The sequence below is a fragment of the Gavialis gangeticus genome, unplaced genomic scaffold (assembly GCF_001723915.1).
Source record: "Gavialis gangeticus isolate Ggan-Ray unplaced genomic scaffold, GavGan_comp1, whole genome shotgun sequence".
In the NCBI taxonomy this organism is placed as follows: domain Eukaryota; kingdom Metazoa; phylum Chordata; order Crocodylia; family Gavialidae; genus Gavialis; species Gavialis gangeticus.
This window is the reverse complement of record NW_017729027.1, coordinates 34088265-34109175: the sequence shown is the minus strand read 5'-3', so window position 1 is coordinate 34109175 and position 20911 is coordinate 34088265. Positions and strand designations below refer to the sequence as shown.

Here is a 20911-nt window from a genome sequence, read left to right as displayed (position 1 = left end):
GGACCCTTTTACAGCTTGGTCAACTGGGGAACACACATTGGTATAATTCTAGAGCAGGGCTTGGATTTACGCCTCAGAAGCTAGAGTGAGAGACAAGTCCTGAACCACCCTGCCACTGCACAAAATATGTATGTCCAGACGAGCACACACATGCAGTTTACAGTGCCTCAAAGCAGTCTGAGGCACCACAAACTGCATGTGGCATACACGCACCCATTTATCACACTAATTTGCAGCATGGTGCCAAAATTTGGCACAAATATATACTGCTGCCATTTCTGCTGCAGCAAATGCATCCTTCTGCACACGCATGCTCATCTGGATGCACCCCAATGTGACTAAGGAACCTAAAAGGCTTTTGAAATTACTATTTGAAACTATTGCTTTTTTTCATGTTCATTGTTCTTATTCCTAAGTAGCCTATGCATGTTTTCAAGGGTTGTGGGGTGGGGGGTTTTTTGACTCCATCTTGAGTGAAGCTGGAAAAAGTCACAGGGACACAAATACAGAACTGTGTATCTGGAAAATGGATAAGATATTAAATATATCCAAAAAAAACAGAACAGATTTGTGCTCGTTTATGAAACAAATTTAAGAGGTGCAGGTCCATGTGAAATCCTTGAGATACATTATGCTTTTGCATGCCTTGCCTGATGTTCTTTTGCGTGCCTTACCTGATGTTCAGCAATAAGTGCTTTCACTTCCTCTATCTCCTGGGGGATGACATCTTTATCCTTTTCACTCAAAGTAGTTTCTGCCCACTGCAGCCAGGACAGTAAGGCTTCTAACAATTCCTGATTAGCAATAAGTCCAGCCAACGCTACTGCCAATCTCTGTTGATGTTGCTTAGCCCACGCTAATACCTTGATAAAAAAGTCAATTTGTGAACATTTCCATATCTTGAAGTTGCCTTTAAAAATACCCTATTGGCTTTTAACCCAGAGCTTCCTCCCTCCTTTCACAGTTAAACATGTATGTTCAGATTATCAGAAGTACTGACCACCTGGTCTCCCATTTTGACCACATTCTGTCATAATCTTAATAATCAGACATTAATAAACTTTTACAACAGTGACTTCTGGCAGTACATTAAGGACCTGCTCCCACACACCGTCACTCAGATTAACAGTCCCACTGAGGTCACTGGGAATACTAGTTTGAGTAAGCAAATTAGATAGAATAGCCCTCCTTTTGGACACTGCTGGCTGAAGCTGTATTTTGCTACTATTGTATTTTTTAAATTCTAACACAGCTACAAAATTTCAGCTTAAGAAGCTAAGTTGCAGTCTACACAGCATGCCCATTAACTACTTGCTGTGGCCCATAAAAATCCATTTGGTGTGTCCAGACAAGCGTGGTCGTGTGGCACATTTGCAGCGCCACATACTGCACAGGCCAGTGTTCTCCATGCTGCAAGGGCACACTGTCTGAGCGTGCACTGCACCAATTTTTTGATCCCAGGGATCAAAAAGAACTGGGGGGAAAAAACCCAGTGCCACATATGCTCAGGCAGTGTGCGCTCCTGAAAAGCAGAGCTGCTGAAAAGTGGAGCTGTATTGCAGCTGCTTGCCAGGTTCTGCACAGCAGAATCGTTGTGGCTGCATCCCCAGGAGGCCTCCGGGACCCCAGGTAAGGCTGCTGGGACCAGCACAGTACTGGCCCCAGCCTCCCTTACTCCATCCGGGGCAACCTTCCATGTGCCAAAGTGCAAGTGGCACGAGCATTCCCTGGGGAGAAGTAGCAGTGGCACAGGATGCGCCGCTGCTACTTGTCCCTGGGGAACCAAACATCCACACACATCTGTATGCGCCCACTGTATATTTTAGAAAACTCCACCAAATTCAATGAGGTATTTAAAAAATATTTTGGATTTCAATATCCTCTAAACATGATTATTACTAAACAAGAACAGACTGCTTTGATTTGAGCCTAAACTGTTTTGTTTTTTTTATATTAAAGTTGTCCTCTTAGACCAGCATTTTTCAAACTGTTTGGGATTATGCAGTGAAGCTGGCCACTCATGCACCCTTTCCACCGCTTCCCCTGACTACCAATTGGATGCTGCTTCCACCTGCTGCTGATTGCCACTGCTTCCCCTGCCACTGTCCTGGCTTTGCACACTTTTTAGGGACCTTTCATACTCCAGTTTGGTAAATGTTACCTTTGATTATTAACCCGTGAAGGGGAAGGAGGTGTGAAAGAGAAGTGATTCGTAAAAGCAAACCTGACCAGCTACTTTAGTTATTCTTTACATGCTCTAGAAGACCATTATGAAAGTCTGGTTTCTCCACATAAGCCAGCTTGCATATTTGAACTGTGTAGCTATCAACAGCTGGATCATTTCCTTCCAATGTAACTGCCTTGTTAATTGTCAGCTATGCTCCCAGCATTTAAAATCTGACTGTTAACTTCTTAGATCTACTGACCTCTTCAAATCTGGCTCTGATGATTGTTATCCAGTGCTTAATGGTAGTGATGGAATCCGGATGGCAAATAGTGAGGATGGCTTCTCCCATACCTGTTGCTTTATTAAGTTCTGCTTTTTTTTCTTCCAGTTTCTTCATGAATTCCTAAATTAGAAACAATGATTTCAATTAGGTGCTGGCACCACTTGAAAGAGAGAGAACTAAGTAACTTTAGTTTGAGTTGGGTAAATCTGGGAGGTGAAAGGCCACTTCTTTAACATTCAAAGACTGATCTGATTCAAAGAGCAAGGGAAAAAGTAAGATGCAAGGTTATTTTTTTCTATAAGAAAAAGAAAACCTAATCCATATGAAGAACAAAACTAAGCTTTAAAATATGCGCCCTGCAGCTCAGTAATGCAATGTACTATATGTAGTTTTAATAGATGTGACCATCACAGCATTTCACAAGATAATGGTAATTCAGATGTGCTTTAGTAAGAGCATAGAAGATCTAGCCTTTTTATAATTTATACCAGTTTAATTATAATGAAACAATTGGTTCTTGAACAGAGGCCGAAAGCATCAGCTATGACAATACAAATGGAAAAGAAGATAGCAGACTTGATGGGTAGCACCATTCATCTGACTCAGGTATAAAAATGTAAGGCTTCATAGACATGGTTAAGTACCTGATAGTTACAGACACTGCTATCTTGGAAGGCTTATAAAAAACAGAAACATTATTCTTTTGCCATGTTCTCAGTCTTTCTGCCACTGGTATTTTCACCAGGAAAGGATAGCAGGATCAAGCTAAAGCTTAAAATATAGACATTCATGGACTTATGAATATGAGGTTGACTGCCCAGATTCTTGGCATTGACACAATTTTCTTTTTCTTTTTGCAGATTTTTAAAAAACTATTTTAGGATTAAAGGGTTAAATTTTCCATCCATGTTATCTATTTTATATACAATTGCATGTAAGCATTTTTGTAGGGGGGCCTGTGTGTGTAGTTTAGCAGACCCTATATTAGGATTCAGCTGCCAACATCCTTCTAGTTTTGCACTGAATTTTCCATCAGAGTTCAGTTTCTTTTATGAGGGAGTTAACAAAAACTATCTCTGAAATCTTAACTCACAAAGGTTGGTATAACCTTTTCCCTCCACCCCCACTGAGTATAATCTTAAATTCAAGAAGTTAAATCAAAGAAACAGTTTGTCTTCTCCTTGAAGCAAAGTGGGATGTTTGTTCAAAGTTATCTAAATATTATTAATACTGATTCAAAGACAGCTCATACTCACTATTTCTTCTAAAAGTGTAGTTTAAATAAAACAACTTGCTATTTGGTGCAATTATATTCTCAAATTAAAAATAGCTTCCCTTGCCTGTTTTAAATGCCTATGCTGATATGAAGATTGTGTTTCTCTTGCTTGATATGGGGAGAGTAGGCAATTTCCAAAATCTGAATTAGATTTAAATTAGTTTTTGAGTCTGAACCAAATCAGGGTTATGGTTCCAGTTCAATGATGCTGAAATTTTGTGAGCTGTTCTGGCAATATTTCAGCACTAATTGGTTTCTGGAAAGTTAAGGACTATTTTAGTATCCATTTTACTTGAGAGGCTGGCAGTATTGCTTATCACCAGGCATAAAAACTGGCATACACAAGACTATATGCCTTATACTCGGTCAATTACTCAAAACCCTGATTTGCAAGAACCTAGATAAGGGCACTGAGATTTCTCTGAGCAAAGACTGCTAACTGTGTTGTATTCTGTGGTAGTTTAGTGATACAGACATATTACAAGATGATAGGTCGAGGCCAAATTCATGTCCTTTATTACCTAATGCAGTACATTAACCCACTGTTCCTCTTGGTCTCCAGGGACCGTAAGTGGTCTAAAACTTAATTGCCTAGGACATGCAGCCTTCATTAAATCATGTGCAATCTTCAAGAAATGCTAAGTATAGGGGCATAAAAATGGAGCTTTGAGATTAAATACTTGAAAAGCTTTCAATATGTGGCTTAATATAAATGTATTATAACCATTTTGCAGGAATTATAAAATGTACTATGAATGAAGGACACACTTAACTTTTACCTGAATGCAGTCACTGTAATTTAATAAACTGCGTGGGGCAAAACTCAGCACTGTTAGACACATGGACATAATCTTTTAAATTAATGTAATGTGTCATGCTTACCTTCTTGTTGTTTCCTCCCTAAACAATTTATATACGTGGTGACAGGTATCTAATTATCAAGTTAACAGCATATAACACTAACAGTAATATATTATTAATGATGTTTAAATAGGTGCCTTTCATTAGAAAATTAGGGTGCTAATGTCCCTTATTAATGAAAGCAATTGGCACAATACCTGTACCAATTTTGAGAAATATTGTATTTATGTACATATCTCCAATTTATATCATGCACAAAAAGTAATGAAAAGATTGAACCCTAACATAAGTAAAATAATACTCAACTAGACCATGGTTTCAATATCGTTACAGTTTCTTTTATTATGAAGACAATTCCAAATCAAGATTGCAGTTCCTATTTAAGTCTCTCTCTAACTTCTCAAAGAAGAGTGTCCATACGTTTTCTGTATGTTTAAATTACGGGAACAGTAATTCTGCAGGTTGTCAAAAGTGTAGCATATTATTGAGGCAGAAATTTTTGGCTCGTTGAAGTGTCTTCAGTGTGAAGGAAGCTACTTCTTTTTAAATTCTGATTTTCATAATTTATCAAATTTGTCCATTTAAAAAAATATGAATGAGACTGATGCTAAATTTCCCATTAGAGGATAATTAACAAACTGCAATCTTAGCTGAGGCTTTTGTGTGGCTTTTCATTAATTGAAGATGAAATGCAGGTTCTATTAAAGTCAATAAGAGTTCTTCCATTTATTTAACTGTGGCCAGGACTTCAATTGCATAATCTTGTATTCTATATAAAGAATAGCAAAAGAATAAAAGCTGACATCTGAAGTAAGTAAAAAGGAACAGTTGATGCTCTTATGTAGATTTTCATGATAATAGAGTCTGACAATACATACGAACCATCAGGAGAGATTGGCCAGTTACTGAGCAGTCCTAGTGTCCCTAACTTACGCGGCAAACTTTTATACAACTTAACATTGCTTGTTGAACCTTGACCTCTCCCCCCTCTTGCCTTTAAGGGACTTCAGACAGGAAAGCAGCATGTGAGCATGAGGGAACTAGTGGCAGTACAACCAGGGACCACAAACCCTGATGACTGGAAATGTCAAATATTACACACATACATCCTGATATGTATACCTGAAGTCAGGATACAGTAAAGCTGTCCATGCTATAGCCAGTTAGATGGTCAAGCCCTGTTCACATTCTTACTCAGTTATGTTGTTCATAAGGCATGATAAAAATCTGAGCTTTTTCTACAGTCACAATTGCATAAAAACTTTCTTAAAACCAGTTACACATGTATTAGTATTATAACTACTATTGCAAAATTTACTTTTATTAGTTCTACTGCATGAAAGGGTTTTTGTGGGGGGGAGGGCTGTAATTTTCTGTATGGAACGAATTGATATGCCCTTTCATTTTCCCATTTCATTACTCCAAATCCAGTTTGATGGTCTGTAATCTAATATCTTCAGTATCCATGTCACTGTAATATTTCACTGCTTAATGCAAGTGAAGCATGTCAGCATGGTTTTTCATCATGAGAGAAGGCTAAAGGATGATGGCATCATTACAGTGATACTTAGGGATGACCTTGAAAGAAAACTAGGCAATGGCTTCACTGAATGTGAATAAAGGACAAACATGCTACTGGTATTATAACATCCTGCCATCAGGGGTTACCAATTTACTTTACTTTCAAAAAGGTTTTTGACAAAGTTTCTAAGTGTTTACAACTCCTTTCAAAATACTATTTTTTGCATTACTTGCACAGTCAGACAACATGTCTTTAAAGGCACACGTGGTCTAACACTGATGTCAGAGATAGGCTGAACCAAGTTTTAGTTATTCAACCTTTAAAACTCTCATTTCTAATCATAAAAAGAGCTGTGAACCATGTCTTGTTGCTGAAGATGATGAGATATTTGAATGGCCTGGAAATATGTTGATGTATTTCACTGTACTTCTACCCTTCAATAAATCTATCTTAAGAAGATCCTGGCTCTTCATTTATCTTTCATACCCTGTGCTGATCTATTAGTGTACGCAGAGCCTCTTCGTCATCTGGGAGGATGCCATGGAAACGAAGGGCCTGCTCAGCCTCAGCCAGCCACTCCAAAAGAACGTGCACAACAGAGTGAAATTCCTCAGCCTGCAAGAAAGAAACATGGCTGTTAGAGAGAGGATTTCTGAAATAGTGCAGCCTCTGGATTCCTCCCATGCACAATGAAGCTCAGCCCAGACATGAAGTTATCAGTCATGGAACAATGCAGACACGTTGACTTTCCATTAAAAAGTCAATGATATACAGCAGTATGTTTTCATAATTGTAAAAATGTCTCAAGCTTCTCAAAAATTGTAGGAAGCCTAAAAGCCTACTCATGCTTTTAGCAATCTGATTTATAGAGCATGTGCAGCTCGGTTTAGAATGTCATGCCTTCATGGTGACAAATTACACAGGAGGTGCTTTCATGTACCAGCTGCACATACAGGAACTATATTTTCTGTGTAGCTGTAAGCATTGCTTAAGAAAAACTAACAGATCCAGGCTGGGACTGGACCTTTCATAGGGGGAAGAGACAAAGAGCCTCACCCTGGGGTACCACCGTACAAAGACTGGTCATTACTACTGTTTACATGCTTGAAGTAGTCAGGGTGGGGCAGAGCACATTACCAACAGGATCCTTGTGCAGAGTGAGAATGGGAAACAAGTCACTCCATCCCAATGGAGGCAGTAGTTTGCATAGCCCCTTGAGATGAGAACAAGGAATCCTGCTGTGTCAATGTGTGATCTCCACCTCCAGCTTCTACGGTGCCTTTCATTCAGGGTTGTGACTCAATAACTTGATTCCTATTGTAAGGTCTCTGAAGCAGACACCATTCTTTGGTACAATACTCAAAGTTAAAATAATGGCCACACTATGAATAGTTTAAAGATTTTGTGCTGTCATAGCTATATCAGCAAATCCCCTAGAGAAGGCACATTCTATGACAACAGAGGGTTTGTTTATTTTGCTGACTTAACTACCTCCCCAAACAACATGCCAACAGTTTTGCTGGTATGGCTATGCGGCCTGGGTCTGTGAAAAGGTTACCCGCGCAAGTGACTATAGCTATGCTGACTAAATGTAATGGTGCAGATTAGAACTTAATGAGTGAACTCACCCTTGTCTTAGGAATGATATGAGCAATACATATTTGAGAAAAGCATTTAATAGAATCATAGAAAACTAGGGTTCAAAGGGACTGCAGGAGGTCATCTTGTCCAGCCTCTGCTCAAAGTAGGACCAGATCCAATTATATCACCCCAGCCAAAGCTCTGATTAGCCAGGTCTGAAAAACCTCCAAGGATGAAGAGTCCACCACCTCTCTGGGTAAGCTGCTTCAGTGTTTTACCACCCTTCTAGTGAGAAAATTCTACCTGGTATCTAACCTAAACTTCCCTTGCTGCAATCTGAGACCATTTCTCCATGTTCTGTCATCTGCCACCACTGAGAACAGTCTAGCTCCATCCTCTTTTGAACCCCCCCTTCAGGTAGTTAAATCCCCCCTTATTCTTCTCTTCTCTAAACTAAATAAGCCCAGTTCAGTCAGCTTTTCCTTAGAAGTCATATATCCCAGCTCCCTCACCATTTTTGTTGCCCTCCACTGGACTCTCTCCAAATTGTCCACATCCTTTCTGTAGTGGGGGGCCCAAAACTGAACATACTACTCCAGATGTGGCCTCACCAGTGCTGAATAAAGGGGAAGAATCACTTCCCTTGACCTACTGGCAACACACCTATCGGTGCAGTCCAGTATGCTGTTAGCCTTCTTGGCAACAAGGGCACACTGCTGGCTCGTATGAACTTTATTGTCCACTGTAATGCCCAGGTCTTTTTCTGTAGAGCTGCTGCCCAGCCAGTCAGCCCCCAGCCTGCACCGGTGCATGGGATTATCCCATCCTACAAACAGGACTTTGTATTTGTCCTTGTTTAACTTCATGAGATTTCTTTTGGCCCAATCTTCAGATTTGTCTAGGTCACTCTGAATCCTAGCCCTATCCTCCACCATATCTACTACTCTCCCCAGCTTGGTGTCATCTGCAAACTTACTGAGGATGCAGTCTATTTCCTGAACATTTTTTAAATTAAGAGTTCAACCAGTAAATGTACATATTTTCTCTATTCCTGACATTTTAAAGGCAGGATTATTTGTTGTTTTACCTGGCGGAGGGCCTGTTCCAGTCGGGTTTGCTTAGATACTGATAGGGCACAGACAGTCTCCCAGCGAGTGCTTAGCTCCTGCATTTGGACCTTTACCCAGGAAGAGTCATCGTGACTGCCTTCTATCAGTTCCCGAGCAGAACGTTTCAGAGCCTGGACACTGCTTGTCCTTTTCCCCAGCTCCTTCTGGAAAACCTAGGAAACACAAATATATCTTATGTGCTCAGTTTTATCAAGGCTTAGCTGTCTCACATATAAAAAACAGCTGTTCTGCATAAGGATGATATGTTTACACAAGATGCTTTATTGCAGAGCTGACTACAGTAAAAGGTCCACAGTAAAGCATCACTATCTACATCTGTGGTGTTATTAAGCTGGATGAAACTAATTAACTCTGTCATAGGATAGTAGTGCCCAACCTGAGTACTATTCTACAGCAGAGTTATTTACTCTGCTGCAACACACGTGTAGACAGTGACGGGGGGCTGGCTGGGCATGAGGGTGCTGCCTGAAGGATAGCCCCACACTGTAACACCTTTGTGCCCCAGCCAGTGTCCCCTCCCCCTCACACAGCATGCTGAGTCAGGGCAAAGCAGCTCCAGGCTGGCAAGCTGACCCCCAGACTCTGCCAGCCGTGGCTGCACTGCCCCGACTCAACATGTGGCCGCCCTGGGCATAGGAGCCAAGTACGTGAGGGCCTGAGGGCCCTGGTTCCCCTTTGAAAAAAGGCTGCCAGGGGCCAAATCTGAGGAATACTACGCAATATTTCTATATTATTTTATGTTGTAAAAGATGGATTCTGTTAGGTTGAGCATGCTGAATGTAAGATACCGTGTTTAGAAAGAATGACCGAGGCCCTGAGCTATTATTAGGGATCTGCATTTTCTGTTTGCTGAGGAAAACACCGATTTTCTCCTCTAACACAGAAAAATGCAGGAAACCACGTTTCCCCTTGCAGACTGGCAGGGAGGGTGATCAGAGGCATGCATGTGGCCTGCAAGCAACAGTGGAGAGCAGCTCCCACAGCTCCATCCAGTTAAGTCTATGGAGTGACGGGAGGGGGTAGGCATAGGCAATGTGTCAAGGTGAAGAGAGGGGAACTGGCCACATGTTTAGGGGAGCAGTGGGGGCACAGGTGATGTGTCAGGGAGGCGAAGGAGTGCAGGCAATGAGCAGAGAGGGGTAAGGAGGTCAAAGGGATGTCGCACAGGGTGGGGAGGGTCACATGCCCTCTGAGGTTTCTGTGCCCACAGCGTGGCTTGGGGTGCAGGGCTGCATCCAGGTCAGACCAGCTCCAGGCAGGAGCTGCCTCCATGGCCGAGTGGTGGAACCCAGTGCAGGCGGAAGCACTGTGCCGCCATGGACACCAAGGTGAAATGTGGAAGTGGTAGTGGTGTGGAGATGTGCCCCGGCTGCCACTGGGCAGGCAGGGGACATCTTACCTTGGTGGCCATGACAGCGCAGCACTCCCTCCTGTGCTGGGTCCTGCCCATTGGGCCACAGAGCTGGTTTGACCCAGGTGCAGCCCTTTGCCCCAATTTGGGTGCAGAAATCTCAGGGGGGTTATGCCCTCCATCCCTGCCATGTTGCCTGTGCCCCCTCCTGCCCCCCATCATCTTGGGCCCATCCCATACCCCCTGGCAAAATAAAAGTTGGCACCTGTGGTCCCAGGCTCATGTGCAAATGTGGCACCCAGAAGCAATGAACTCCAGCACACCTGTGCCAGAGTTTATTGCTTCACATTAACAGCACATGTAGACATGCCTGGAGAAGTTGAGACTGAGACTTAGCTGAGCTCACACCTTCCTTTATTCTCAGTTTGGAGGAAATTATTCTATTTTATGTGTGTATGTGGGCATCTTCCCCTTGGGAACCTTCTCAGCTTCAACCCTATAACACTTATATTAGAAGGCTTATTCAGTTGTGAGCGAATTAATCTATCCTTGGAAGACAGGAAGATGTTTGTAAGCAACCTCTGAACTACTTGTCTTAATGCAATGCATGGACAATCTCGTCATTTTGACATATAAGCTTCAATTGCCTTTCAAAGCAGTTGATCCACTGACAAAGTGATGAATGAGCAAGTCTGTCCCAATAGGCACTGCAGTCAAATAAAATGCTAATGATTAGGGCGCAGGGTTAAAATAGTAAAAATATAAATGAAACTCCATCTGGTGGTTTGATGAGTAGGACTGTAGATCATGCCACATATTTCACATATTTATGTGACAGCATGTTCAGGTTAAGAAAAGGAACCATCTCCAATTACACGAAAGAACTGTTAACATGATATGGCACTTACAATATACTGAGTCATTGACAATGAATTACTTGCAGTGCACAATGTGACTGTAGCACTGGGTCCAGGACATTTATGCTATTTATGATATATTCTTTTAATCGGAGGGCCAAATATTTTCTCCTAGCCTAAACCATGCTTAAACAGGATTTGGAAAATAGTGGTAAGCCGGGCAGGGAAGAAACTATGAAATCCAGTCATTAAACAACACTTTAAAGCGGATGCAATTAATACAAATTATATTCCCACGATCAGTGAGATTTTCATGTAGCAGGATCCCAATATAACATTAGGTAAGCATAGATACCTGGATGCTTAGGGTGAATATACTGATTTTGTCTGTGGAAATCAATGGAGTCATGCCAGTTTGCACCAACTGATGATCTAGCCCTTAAAACAGTAGGTCTCAGTGTCCAAGTACCTTGTCTGACATCCATGTAAGACACCCCTTAAGAATGATACATACAATAATTACAGGACACAACTGCAAAATGCAAGTTGGGATTCCTTGACACAACACACAAATGCACTGTACAATACACATAGTGCCAGAAAATTATTTAACATTTGGGGTTTTTTTCCAACTATATTTGATAGCATTTTGCATTGCAGACTGTACCTCTTTTGTGTCTATATGTTTATGTTAAATGTTTTTTTTGAGATTATAACATTATGATCCTAAAAATTAAAATAATCAAAATATATTAAAATGGTTCTATCCAATCTAGTATTAAAAAAAGAAAAAAAAGGAATAATTAGTTTGGAATTACTTTGTGATTATCAATCAAGTTCATCACTAAATCGATGTCTCCATGTACTGGCTGATCTTCTGCCAGCTGAGGTTCAATTTTATATAACCAATCAATGAGAGCCTGCAGAGCATCAGTAAATTGTCCGGAAAATAACAGGGCTTCCTCCAATTTGTTTTGTCTGAGGAAAAACAAACAAACAAAGCAAAACAGCAACTCCAGTGAAAAATTGTTTATATGCAATAAAGAAAGAGGCAACAAAAATTGCAGTCACCGACAAAAGCTAAGAAATAACTTTTTTTAATTGTTAGTGGGGAAAAAATATTAAAAACCCCTTGGGATTATGGTTGAAGCCAGTAAGAAAGGATATAGGTGCTTCTCAGAACTCCCTGGCATGCAAGGAAAATTAACACTGCTCCACTTCTCAGAAGAAAGCAGAGTGGAACTCATTTAAGTATACTTCTCACTGTTGTGATCGCTGGTGGGGAGAACAGTGTGGACCACCTCCCAGACCAGCTCTGTACTGCTGAAGTGCCCATACTGAAAGATTCACAAATGCTGGGAAGATGACATCCCTGATCCATCCATTCTGCCATTTTTAAAGAGAGAAGCAAACCAACAACAGCTTCCCTCATCCAGCATAAAGAAGATGACAACAATGAAGGAGACAAAGACTGCTTATAGCCATAAGAAAACAGAACAAAAATGGTGCTGTACTTTAAACTGAGCACAACCCTGTGCAGAGCCCAGCACATGCCCAGAGGAGGCATCACATTTGTCTGACCCAGCTTGCCCAACGTCTGTATAAATCAGGTGCTTCAATGGGGCTTTTTTGGCGCTTTTATCTAATAGCTGATAGAATCAGCTATTGGATAAAAATGCCAAAGAGCCCTGCTGAAGCGCCTGATTTAAACAGACACTGTGGAACCGGGTCAAACTAACATGCTGTCTCTTCTGGTAAAGCACGGTTTGGTTTTGCTTTTTCACATGTTAGCAGCCAAAGACAACAATCCCTCATCTAATTCACCCCTGCAAATCACCTTTAAAATAACAAAGCTGAGTTTTCATATTACCTTTCCACAGATTTTCCACAGATTGTATCCCATTTATCCCTGAGCTCACTTAGCATATCATCCAGCTTTAAATTGTCATCAGCCAAAGTGGTTTTCTCCTTCAGCGAGCGGCCTGTCCTATTTGTGGTGTCATATACAGAATGCTTGGCTCCAAGAGATTTCTGGAACTCCTGTATAAATGGAAGGAAGAGTAAAAACCTGTACAGCATTAACTACTTATTGGCTTTAGCTGCTTAATCTTTTCATACTGCTTTCAATAAATGATAATTTTTTTCATAAATTACAAATGATATCACTAGGAATTTTCACGTAACAAAATGACTTTTCTAACTCCTACTGAGTTGAGGGGAATTAAAATTTTCTGGTCTGCTAATGCTGTGGTGAGACTTATAGTACTAAATGCCCAGGATGCCCTTCCTTTTTTTTCTTTTTTTCCTCACAGATCACCCTGAATCTCACTTACCTAACCCCCTCTTACTGGAACAACCCTTTGGGAAACGCAGGGAAATGAATTAAACCAGTGTAGTCCTCAGGCTGCTCTATTCTGCAGTAAGATTCCAGGCTGGCATAGACTGAGCCCAGGACTCCTTGAACATAAAGGCAGTCCTGTTTTGATCTTAGCACATTTTGGCCAGAAGAGAGGATCTAGTTCTAAGTGTGAAAATTTCTTACTATTTAATGGGTTCATAGATTTCATAGACATGAGGGTTAGAAGGGACCTTGCAAGACAATCAGGTCCAGCCCCCTGCCCAAGTGACAGGAAGTCGGGTGGGGTCAGATGACCCCAACAAGTTAAGCATCCAGGTGTTTCTTGAAGGTGTCCAAAGTAGGTGCTTGCACCACTTCTGGAGGGAATCTATTCCAGACTCTGGGGACTTGGATGGTAAAAAAGTTATTTCTTACGTCCAGTCTAAAACAGTCTTCCAGTAGTTTCTGACCATTAGACCATGTCTTCCCTTGGGGTGCTCTGGTGAACACATGTTCTCCCAGTTCCTGATGCACACCCCTTATATACTGATAGGTTGCTACCAAGTCACTCCTGAGCCTTTGCTTCTCCAGGCTGAAGAGTCCCATGCCTCAGCCTCTCTTCATAAGACCTGTTCTCTTGACCAATAATCATACGCGTGGCACTCCTCTGGACTCTCTCAAGCTTTTCAAAATCCCTTCTAAATTGCAGAGCCCAGAATTGGATGCAGTACTCCAGCTGTGGCCTCACCAAGGCTGAGTAAAGTTTGATTTTCGCTCACATGATGCATAGATTCCTAGCAGGGCTTGCTTGCAAATGGGGGGCAGAATAAGACCCTTTGAGAAGCAAATGAAATCCCAATCATGTAGTTTAGGATGGGAACATGCCATCCGGTGGGAGGAAAATATGTGTTTTATGAACTGGGAAGACAAATGATTAAAGCTTCTATCACAAAGGTCTGCTCTGACTTTACTGTATACAGAGCTGTATTCAGCAAACGGTTATTTCTTGCTACCACTAAGGAAATGGGATGAAACACACCATCTTACACCCCCAAAAAGCTAAGGAAAAGTTACACTTAATAATTAAATAAAAGCAGACTATATAAAGACAAAACTAGCCTTATGTAGAAGTCTTCAGAAAACACCGATGTTTAAAATAAACTACATATAATTAAAAAATACATGGGTTAAAATATGTGGGGAAACTGAAAAATAATTAGCCTCACATTTTGAAAATGAAGCAAACATTTTTATTTGTCTTAAAGTCTTGGACCAAAGTAGTTTTGGTACAAACCTAGTTGAAAGAGAACCTGAACCATATCTCCAATGCTAAAACATTACATTCATTAGGAAATCACTGGCAAATATGAAATGACCTGTACCTTCTCAGAACACAAAAAGGAGAGGGTGATGGGGACAGTCATTACTCCATTGCGCTAAATGCAATATTAAAGTAGGTGTAATTTAGGTCACCTGCACGTGGCGTCCTGCCTGATCCTGAGTCACTGCTAAGAAATTAAGCCATGCTTGCTCACTCTCAGGCACACCAAAAACAAGCAAATAGGTGGAATAAAAAGCTTGGGAGTACCCAAAGTAGTGGCCCTCAGTGCCCTTTCTAGCCAAGCACTCTGTTTTGGGAGAGCCTGTGTGCAACTCTCAGCACTCACTTGAAGCTGCTCCTGAGGTGTCCATTGCGTCTCTGGTGCACCGGAAGAAGAATGACTGGGCAGAGCCTACTGTATCACTGATGGTCCCAGAGTCAGGAAGGAGGCTGTGCAGACATTCCCTTAAGTCCTCCACACTCTTTCAGATTTCAGACTCTTACTGGTAGTCCCTTCAATACTAACTTTTTAAATACATTTTTTAAAAACATCTTTTTTTTTCTTGGAAAAGAAGTAGGCAGCTAGGCACAAAACAATGTGAAATGGACCTGTTTACATATACACACACGCATTTCTTCTTACAATAAACCAAGAGTTTTTCAAAATATTTCTAAAATGGAAAAAAAAATCCCTCCAAACAGACCTTTGAATGAAAAGTTGTTTTACCCACAAACTTCTTAACAACCATTTGAACAGTCTCTGAAATGCCCTTTTCTTTGATGGGATTTGTTAATCACTCATTCCTACATGTGTTGTCTGACTTGCATAGAAAGACCAAATTCAGTAGCTGCCAGAAAAAAGATCATACAGTAAAAGGAGATGAACAAAAGGCTTTATTTAATTCATTCTTCCAGGCATAGTCTGCACATGCTTTGCCTCTCCCTTGATTTCACTAGGGTATAAGTAAAGAATAATTTTGGGCATTTGTCTGAGTCATCTCAGTTGTCAATGGCAGAGAGGTGAGATGAATGAAATCTTCAGTAATTAAGTATCTGCACTCCTTCCCAAGAAGACAGATAGGTACTTATCTCCATTGGCCAAACCTACATAAATACACTGTCAGGAATATCCTGCACTAGAACGTGAATGGACTGGGTGACCTAACAGGATTTTTTCATGTCTGATTTTTAAAAATAATATATAATGATAAAAAACAACTGATAAACAGCCCATGAATAACCCCCCCAAAATCCCTGGCAACATACAACAAATATGAGAGAGAACCAAAGAACATTGTATCTTAATTTTTTTCTTGGCAATAACCACCTGGCAAAGAGTGCGAAAGAGTTGCTGCTCTCAGCACACAGAGCTTCAATGCACACCCGCATTTCAGATAGTAAAACCATTAACTAAACAAAACAAGGACAGTTTCAACACTGGCTCAGAAGCTCCTGTTCTTAAAAGACAAAGGCAGACATGGAGTTCAGGAAAGGGACACAACATATGAGCATGGAGATTATGCAACTGAAGAACCCAAGCCTTACTAAAAGCATTTCTGTCTTGATTTGACATGTAAACACACTAAGGATCAAGTTCTAGTTTACCTTTACCTACCTTGTGTAATACTTACACATCCAAATGTAGTCACATAAGAAAGAATCAATTTTGGCATTGACACAAATTTTAGATTTTATTTTCATCTTTTTAGCTATGTTTGCCCCATCTTTACCATTCTGAGCTGACTCAGAAGCTCCACTGGGGCTGTGGAAGTTAGGCACATAACTCCATTTAAATTTCCAAAATTGACGTTGAAGAAACACCATGACTAGCAACTTTTGGGAGGAGGATAGCAGCTCACCCACCTTCTAGCCCAACTGCCTTGCTCAGACAGTGGAAAAACAGTTCTAGTGTCCTTTCACCCAGAGGAGGTTTTAAACTACATCTCCCACTTTCCAGAAAAGTGCTCTAACAATCAGGCTATACAGTAGGATTTCCCCAAAGCTCCCTTCAGCTCTCCTCTTGAAGCTGACCCACAGAACAGCCAATGGGGATGGTATATAGGACCAGGAAGAAAACAAGTCAGAAGAAGAATTGCTCAATGTCATGCACACTGTCCTAGTAAGGAAGATACCTTGGCTTCCAGCTGCAGCCCAGCTCCTACTTCCCCCGTTCCTTCTTCTCCCCTCACTCTTTTGGGAACATACATGGAGTTATCTGTCTACCCTGTTCTTCCCATGAGGGCCAGCACAGCCACACAAATGAGAACAGAATCCATATGCTGCATAAATGCCATTCTTGGCACTTATGAGATTACATCTGAATGTAGTACAGCAATGAGAGTGTCTTGTGTGTCTGCCGTATCTCCCGCCACTATGCCAAGCTGATGGGCTGCCTCATGGTGTCCAACACCATCTGCTGGTCCTGTAACATCTACATTGAGCACATCACAGGTCACCACCAGTACACTGACCCCACCAGATTGACCACAGCTGGATCACACCCAGAGGGGACCACCTGAACCTCTCTCTGCACCCAATGGATGCCCAGAGGAATCTTCAATGACAGACTGCTCCACTCCACCCGAAGAGCACCCCCACAAAAAGACTCTATTGACTGAGAAACTTTCTTCAACCTACCTCCTCCACCATCACAGACCATTGTACAGGTTTGTGTGTATCTATCTTCTTTCTATCTCAGTGTTGCAACACCCCACTCCCTCCCCTTTCCCCACCACCTCACTTAGCTGGCTAACATTGTATTTCCTGTAACCTAGTTGCATTCTCCTCCTCACTGCCATCCTTCTTAGGTTGGTCCCTTGCCCATGCGCTCTGTATTTCCCTTCTGCCTTTATCATCTTTTTGGTTCATGATTCTTAACATCTACTAATAAAATTCAGTCTAAGGGCACTTGTACACGTGACAAAAATTACTTGCTTTATGGTTTAATTGCGTCATACTGTACACGTACAGGGATTTTTTACAGTTATAAATGAGTTTGCTACATTGCAAAGTAAACCAAATCCACATGTAGTTTAGTTTGCACTGTAGCTATTTGTAACATTACAGTCTTTTGACAGCTCATCTTCTCTCTCTTTTTTTTTTGTTTTTTTTGAGATGCCTGCCCACATCTCCCACAGCCAGGGGACGAGCTGCAGGTGGGCCGAGTAGCCCTGAGCTGTGGGGGGCCCCAGTGGGGGGCTTCCTTCTGCAGTGACAGTGCCCCTCGGGCAGCCCAGGCGGGCTGGTAGTGGGTGGTGCTGCCCCAGCTTGTACTCAGGGAACAGTTGGATTGGGCTGGGTGCTGCCTGTGAGCCAGGGCAGCACCTGGCCTGCTAGTAGCCTGCCCAGGCACCCGTGGGGGAGTGCCACCACTGTGGAGGGAAGGTCCGGGGCTCCTGAAGCTTAGGGCCCACCTACAGCTCACCCCTCCAGTGCAGGAGAGGCAGGCAGGCTCAACAGGAAAAAAAGAAAAGATCAGGCCCCTCACTGCTTTTTTTTTCCCCAGTGGAGCCTGCCCGCATGAGCTGCCACCTGGCCATGCAGCCCCTGAGCTGCAGGGGTGGGGGGGAGGGGGCCACATGGTGGCAGCGCCCCCCCCCCCCCCGGGGCCACATGGTTGGGGTGCTAGCTGCACAGGGCATCACCTACCCGCTACCATCCCACCCAGGCAGCCCCAGGGGGCACTGCCACTAAGGAGGAAGGACCAGGGCCCCCCACAGCTGAGGAGCCACTCAGCCTGCTGGCAGCCTGCTCCCCAGCTGCAGGCATGGACAGGCTACGTGAAAAAAAAAGAAGAAAGGATCAGGCCCCCCATTGTAATAGTGACAGAATCCTCTAACTTGAAATGGTGGGTTTTTAATCATTGCAATTAGAAACCTGCCATTTCAGTTTAGGGGACTAAACCCCCATCACGTGTACAAGCACCCCCATCACATGTACAAGCAAAATCTTATTCCATCTTAAAGTTCACTACATTCTCTATTCTATTATTCAATCCCAAAATCCTTATGCCACGTTCCCCCCCAACCCTTGTCAGACATATTCATAAGATTTAAATAAAACTCGTAAAGACAGGACCTCAGCAGATCTTTTCATGCAGGAAGAAAGGAAATGACAGGAACATTTAAAATGAGAAGGCCAGTGAGTTTCCTAGTCAGCTTGAAGAAGGCTGGTTTAGGGCAGGGGTTTTCAACCTTTTTTTTTTTTTTTTTTAAACCAACTGTACTCCCGGCGGCCCCATTTTTAACAAGTGTACCTTTGGGGAGGGGAGGGGAGTGCTACTGAATGGTGAGCAGTGGAGGGGAGGCGAGAGGCAGCAGCACAGTACCTGTGCAGCCCGCACAAGGGCACTGCTGCTCTCGCTCCAGCCTTGCTCCTGTGAGACAGCGGTGCTCCGTCCCTACCCGCTCTCATGTACCCCCAGGACCTTTCAAAGTACGCCCAGGGGTATGTATAACCCCAGCTGACAACCCCTGGTTCAAGGGGAGTTTAAGAAAGAATGGAAATATGAGAGACATACTTGCATGAGGTTTGTCAGAGAAACAGATAAATGGATATTGAGGTGGAGAAGGGAGGTTAGCAGACAGGCTGATAAAACACTAGGGTGTGGACATCTGAGAGGCAGAGTTACGTATTGACTTGACTACAATCATAAAAAGTTTGAATAAATGTGTGGGGGAGGAATGGAAGGATTCATAGAAGGGTGATGGAGGCAGACAGGCAAGAAGGATTATTTTAGCAGTAACATTTTTCTGTAATTCTGTAAGTTGATTTTAAACATTGGCAGCAACAGCAATCCCCAGAGCCCACTAAAATGCAGAACTAGCACAACACAATGGTAACACAAGTTTATTAAATTATCTTAATAGCAAACACAGGTAAAGTCAGTCTTGCCTGATAAACTGCCAGCCTTCTGAAATTAAAGGAACTATTTTCCATTTTGATACACAAACCTTAAAATATCATGGAAGTTGAGAGAGATTAAAAATTATAGTGACTATTGTCAAGGTAAACAAATGCAATGGTTCAGCAGAAGGACTCTAAAGGGGTAGAAAGTGTTTGTCCTAAGGAACTAAGCTGGTAGATTAACCTTTTGAGAACAGCACGCAGAACTAAAGAATGTGAGGAGCACCATGAAATTGAATAAGAGGAGCAGAAAGCACATCTATATCTGCACAACAGAAAATCATTGTCTTCTACTTGCATCTTTTTTCATGCCTTAGAAAATTCTTCATTGAAAAGTAGGGCTGGAATGAACCTCCGGAGGGCATTTTGTCTAGCTCCTGCTCAAGGTAAGAACATCCCTGTCTAAAAACTGTTTGTCTAACCAGGTCTTAAAAGCTTCCAAGGGTGGAGATTCTACAACCTTTCTAGGTAAACTCCATCCTCACAGGGAGAAAGTTGTTTGGTTTCTCCAACATATTTTCCATCATGGCATTTGGTGCACTGGAAGAGATAGATTACATTTATAGAGGTGCAGCTGTAAGACTCAGGAATGTTGATGGATCTGTTGTGGGATGTAGTTATTGTGGTGGTGGTAGAGATGTGTTGGCAGGTTTTGCACTTCTTGTCCTGGCATGGTCTGGATCCATTTGGTGTGGTTTGGGTCACAGGGAGTTTGCTTCTGGTGATGAGGTTAGCAAGGTTCAGTGATTGTTTAAAGGCTAGGATGGGTTGTTCTACAAAGATCTCTTTAACAGAGAGGTCTTCTAGTATGGGTTGCAATTGTTTGAGGATTTTCCATGTAGGCACCAGGGAAGGGTGAAATGTCATAACTAATGGTGTGCAGTTTGTGGGGATTTTCTTTTTGTACTGCAGCAATTCTTCACGTGGTATCCAGGTGGCTCTTTCAGAAGTGCAATCTCTCTCTCTGGAGGAGTGTTCTTGTTGGCTGAAGGCTCTTTTGAGATTCATGAGGTGGCAGTCACAGGTATTCTCCTCACTGCAAATTCTATGGTATCAGAGAGCTTGGCTGTATATTACAGTTTTCCTGGATCTTAGAGCTGCACCTCCAGAAATGTTATAAGCACCAAATGCCCTGTTGGAAAATATGTTGGAGAAACCGAACAACATCTGTGTACCAGAATGGATGTACACCGAAAATCTGTCAAAGACAAGAATACCCAACTTCCTGTGGGGGCACACTTCTCACAAAACAATCACTAGAAATCCGATCTCTCAGTTTTAATCCTCAATGTGAACTCACAAAACACCTTCAATAGACG

General features: G+C 42.2%; 1 protein-coding gene across 13 annotated transcripts in view; it reads right to left on the bottom strand.

The window, feature by feature from the left end:
• The window catches only part of DST (dystonin), a 569390-nt gene that overhangs the window by 21245 nt on the left and 527234 nt on the right, over window positions 1-20911 (bottom strand). For all 13 annotated transcript variants that reach the window (XM_019520527.1, XM_019520528.1, XM_019520523.1 and 10 more), the window contains 6 exons: window positions 12899-13068; window positions 11847-12006; window positions 8778-8972; window positions 6596-6724; window positions 2427-2570; window positions 675-863 (listed from right to left, as the gene is read on the bottom strand). In XM_019520527.1, coding sequence (XP_019376072.1) covers window positions 675-863; window positions 2427-2570; window positions 6596-6724; window positions 8778-8972; window positions 11847-12006; window positions 12899-13068 — 987 coding nt within the window. The remainder of the gene's footprint in view (window positions 1-674; window positions 864-2426; window positions 2571-6595; window positions 6725-8777; window positions 8973-11846; window positions 12007-12898; window positions 13069-20911) is intronic.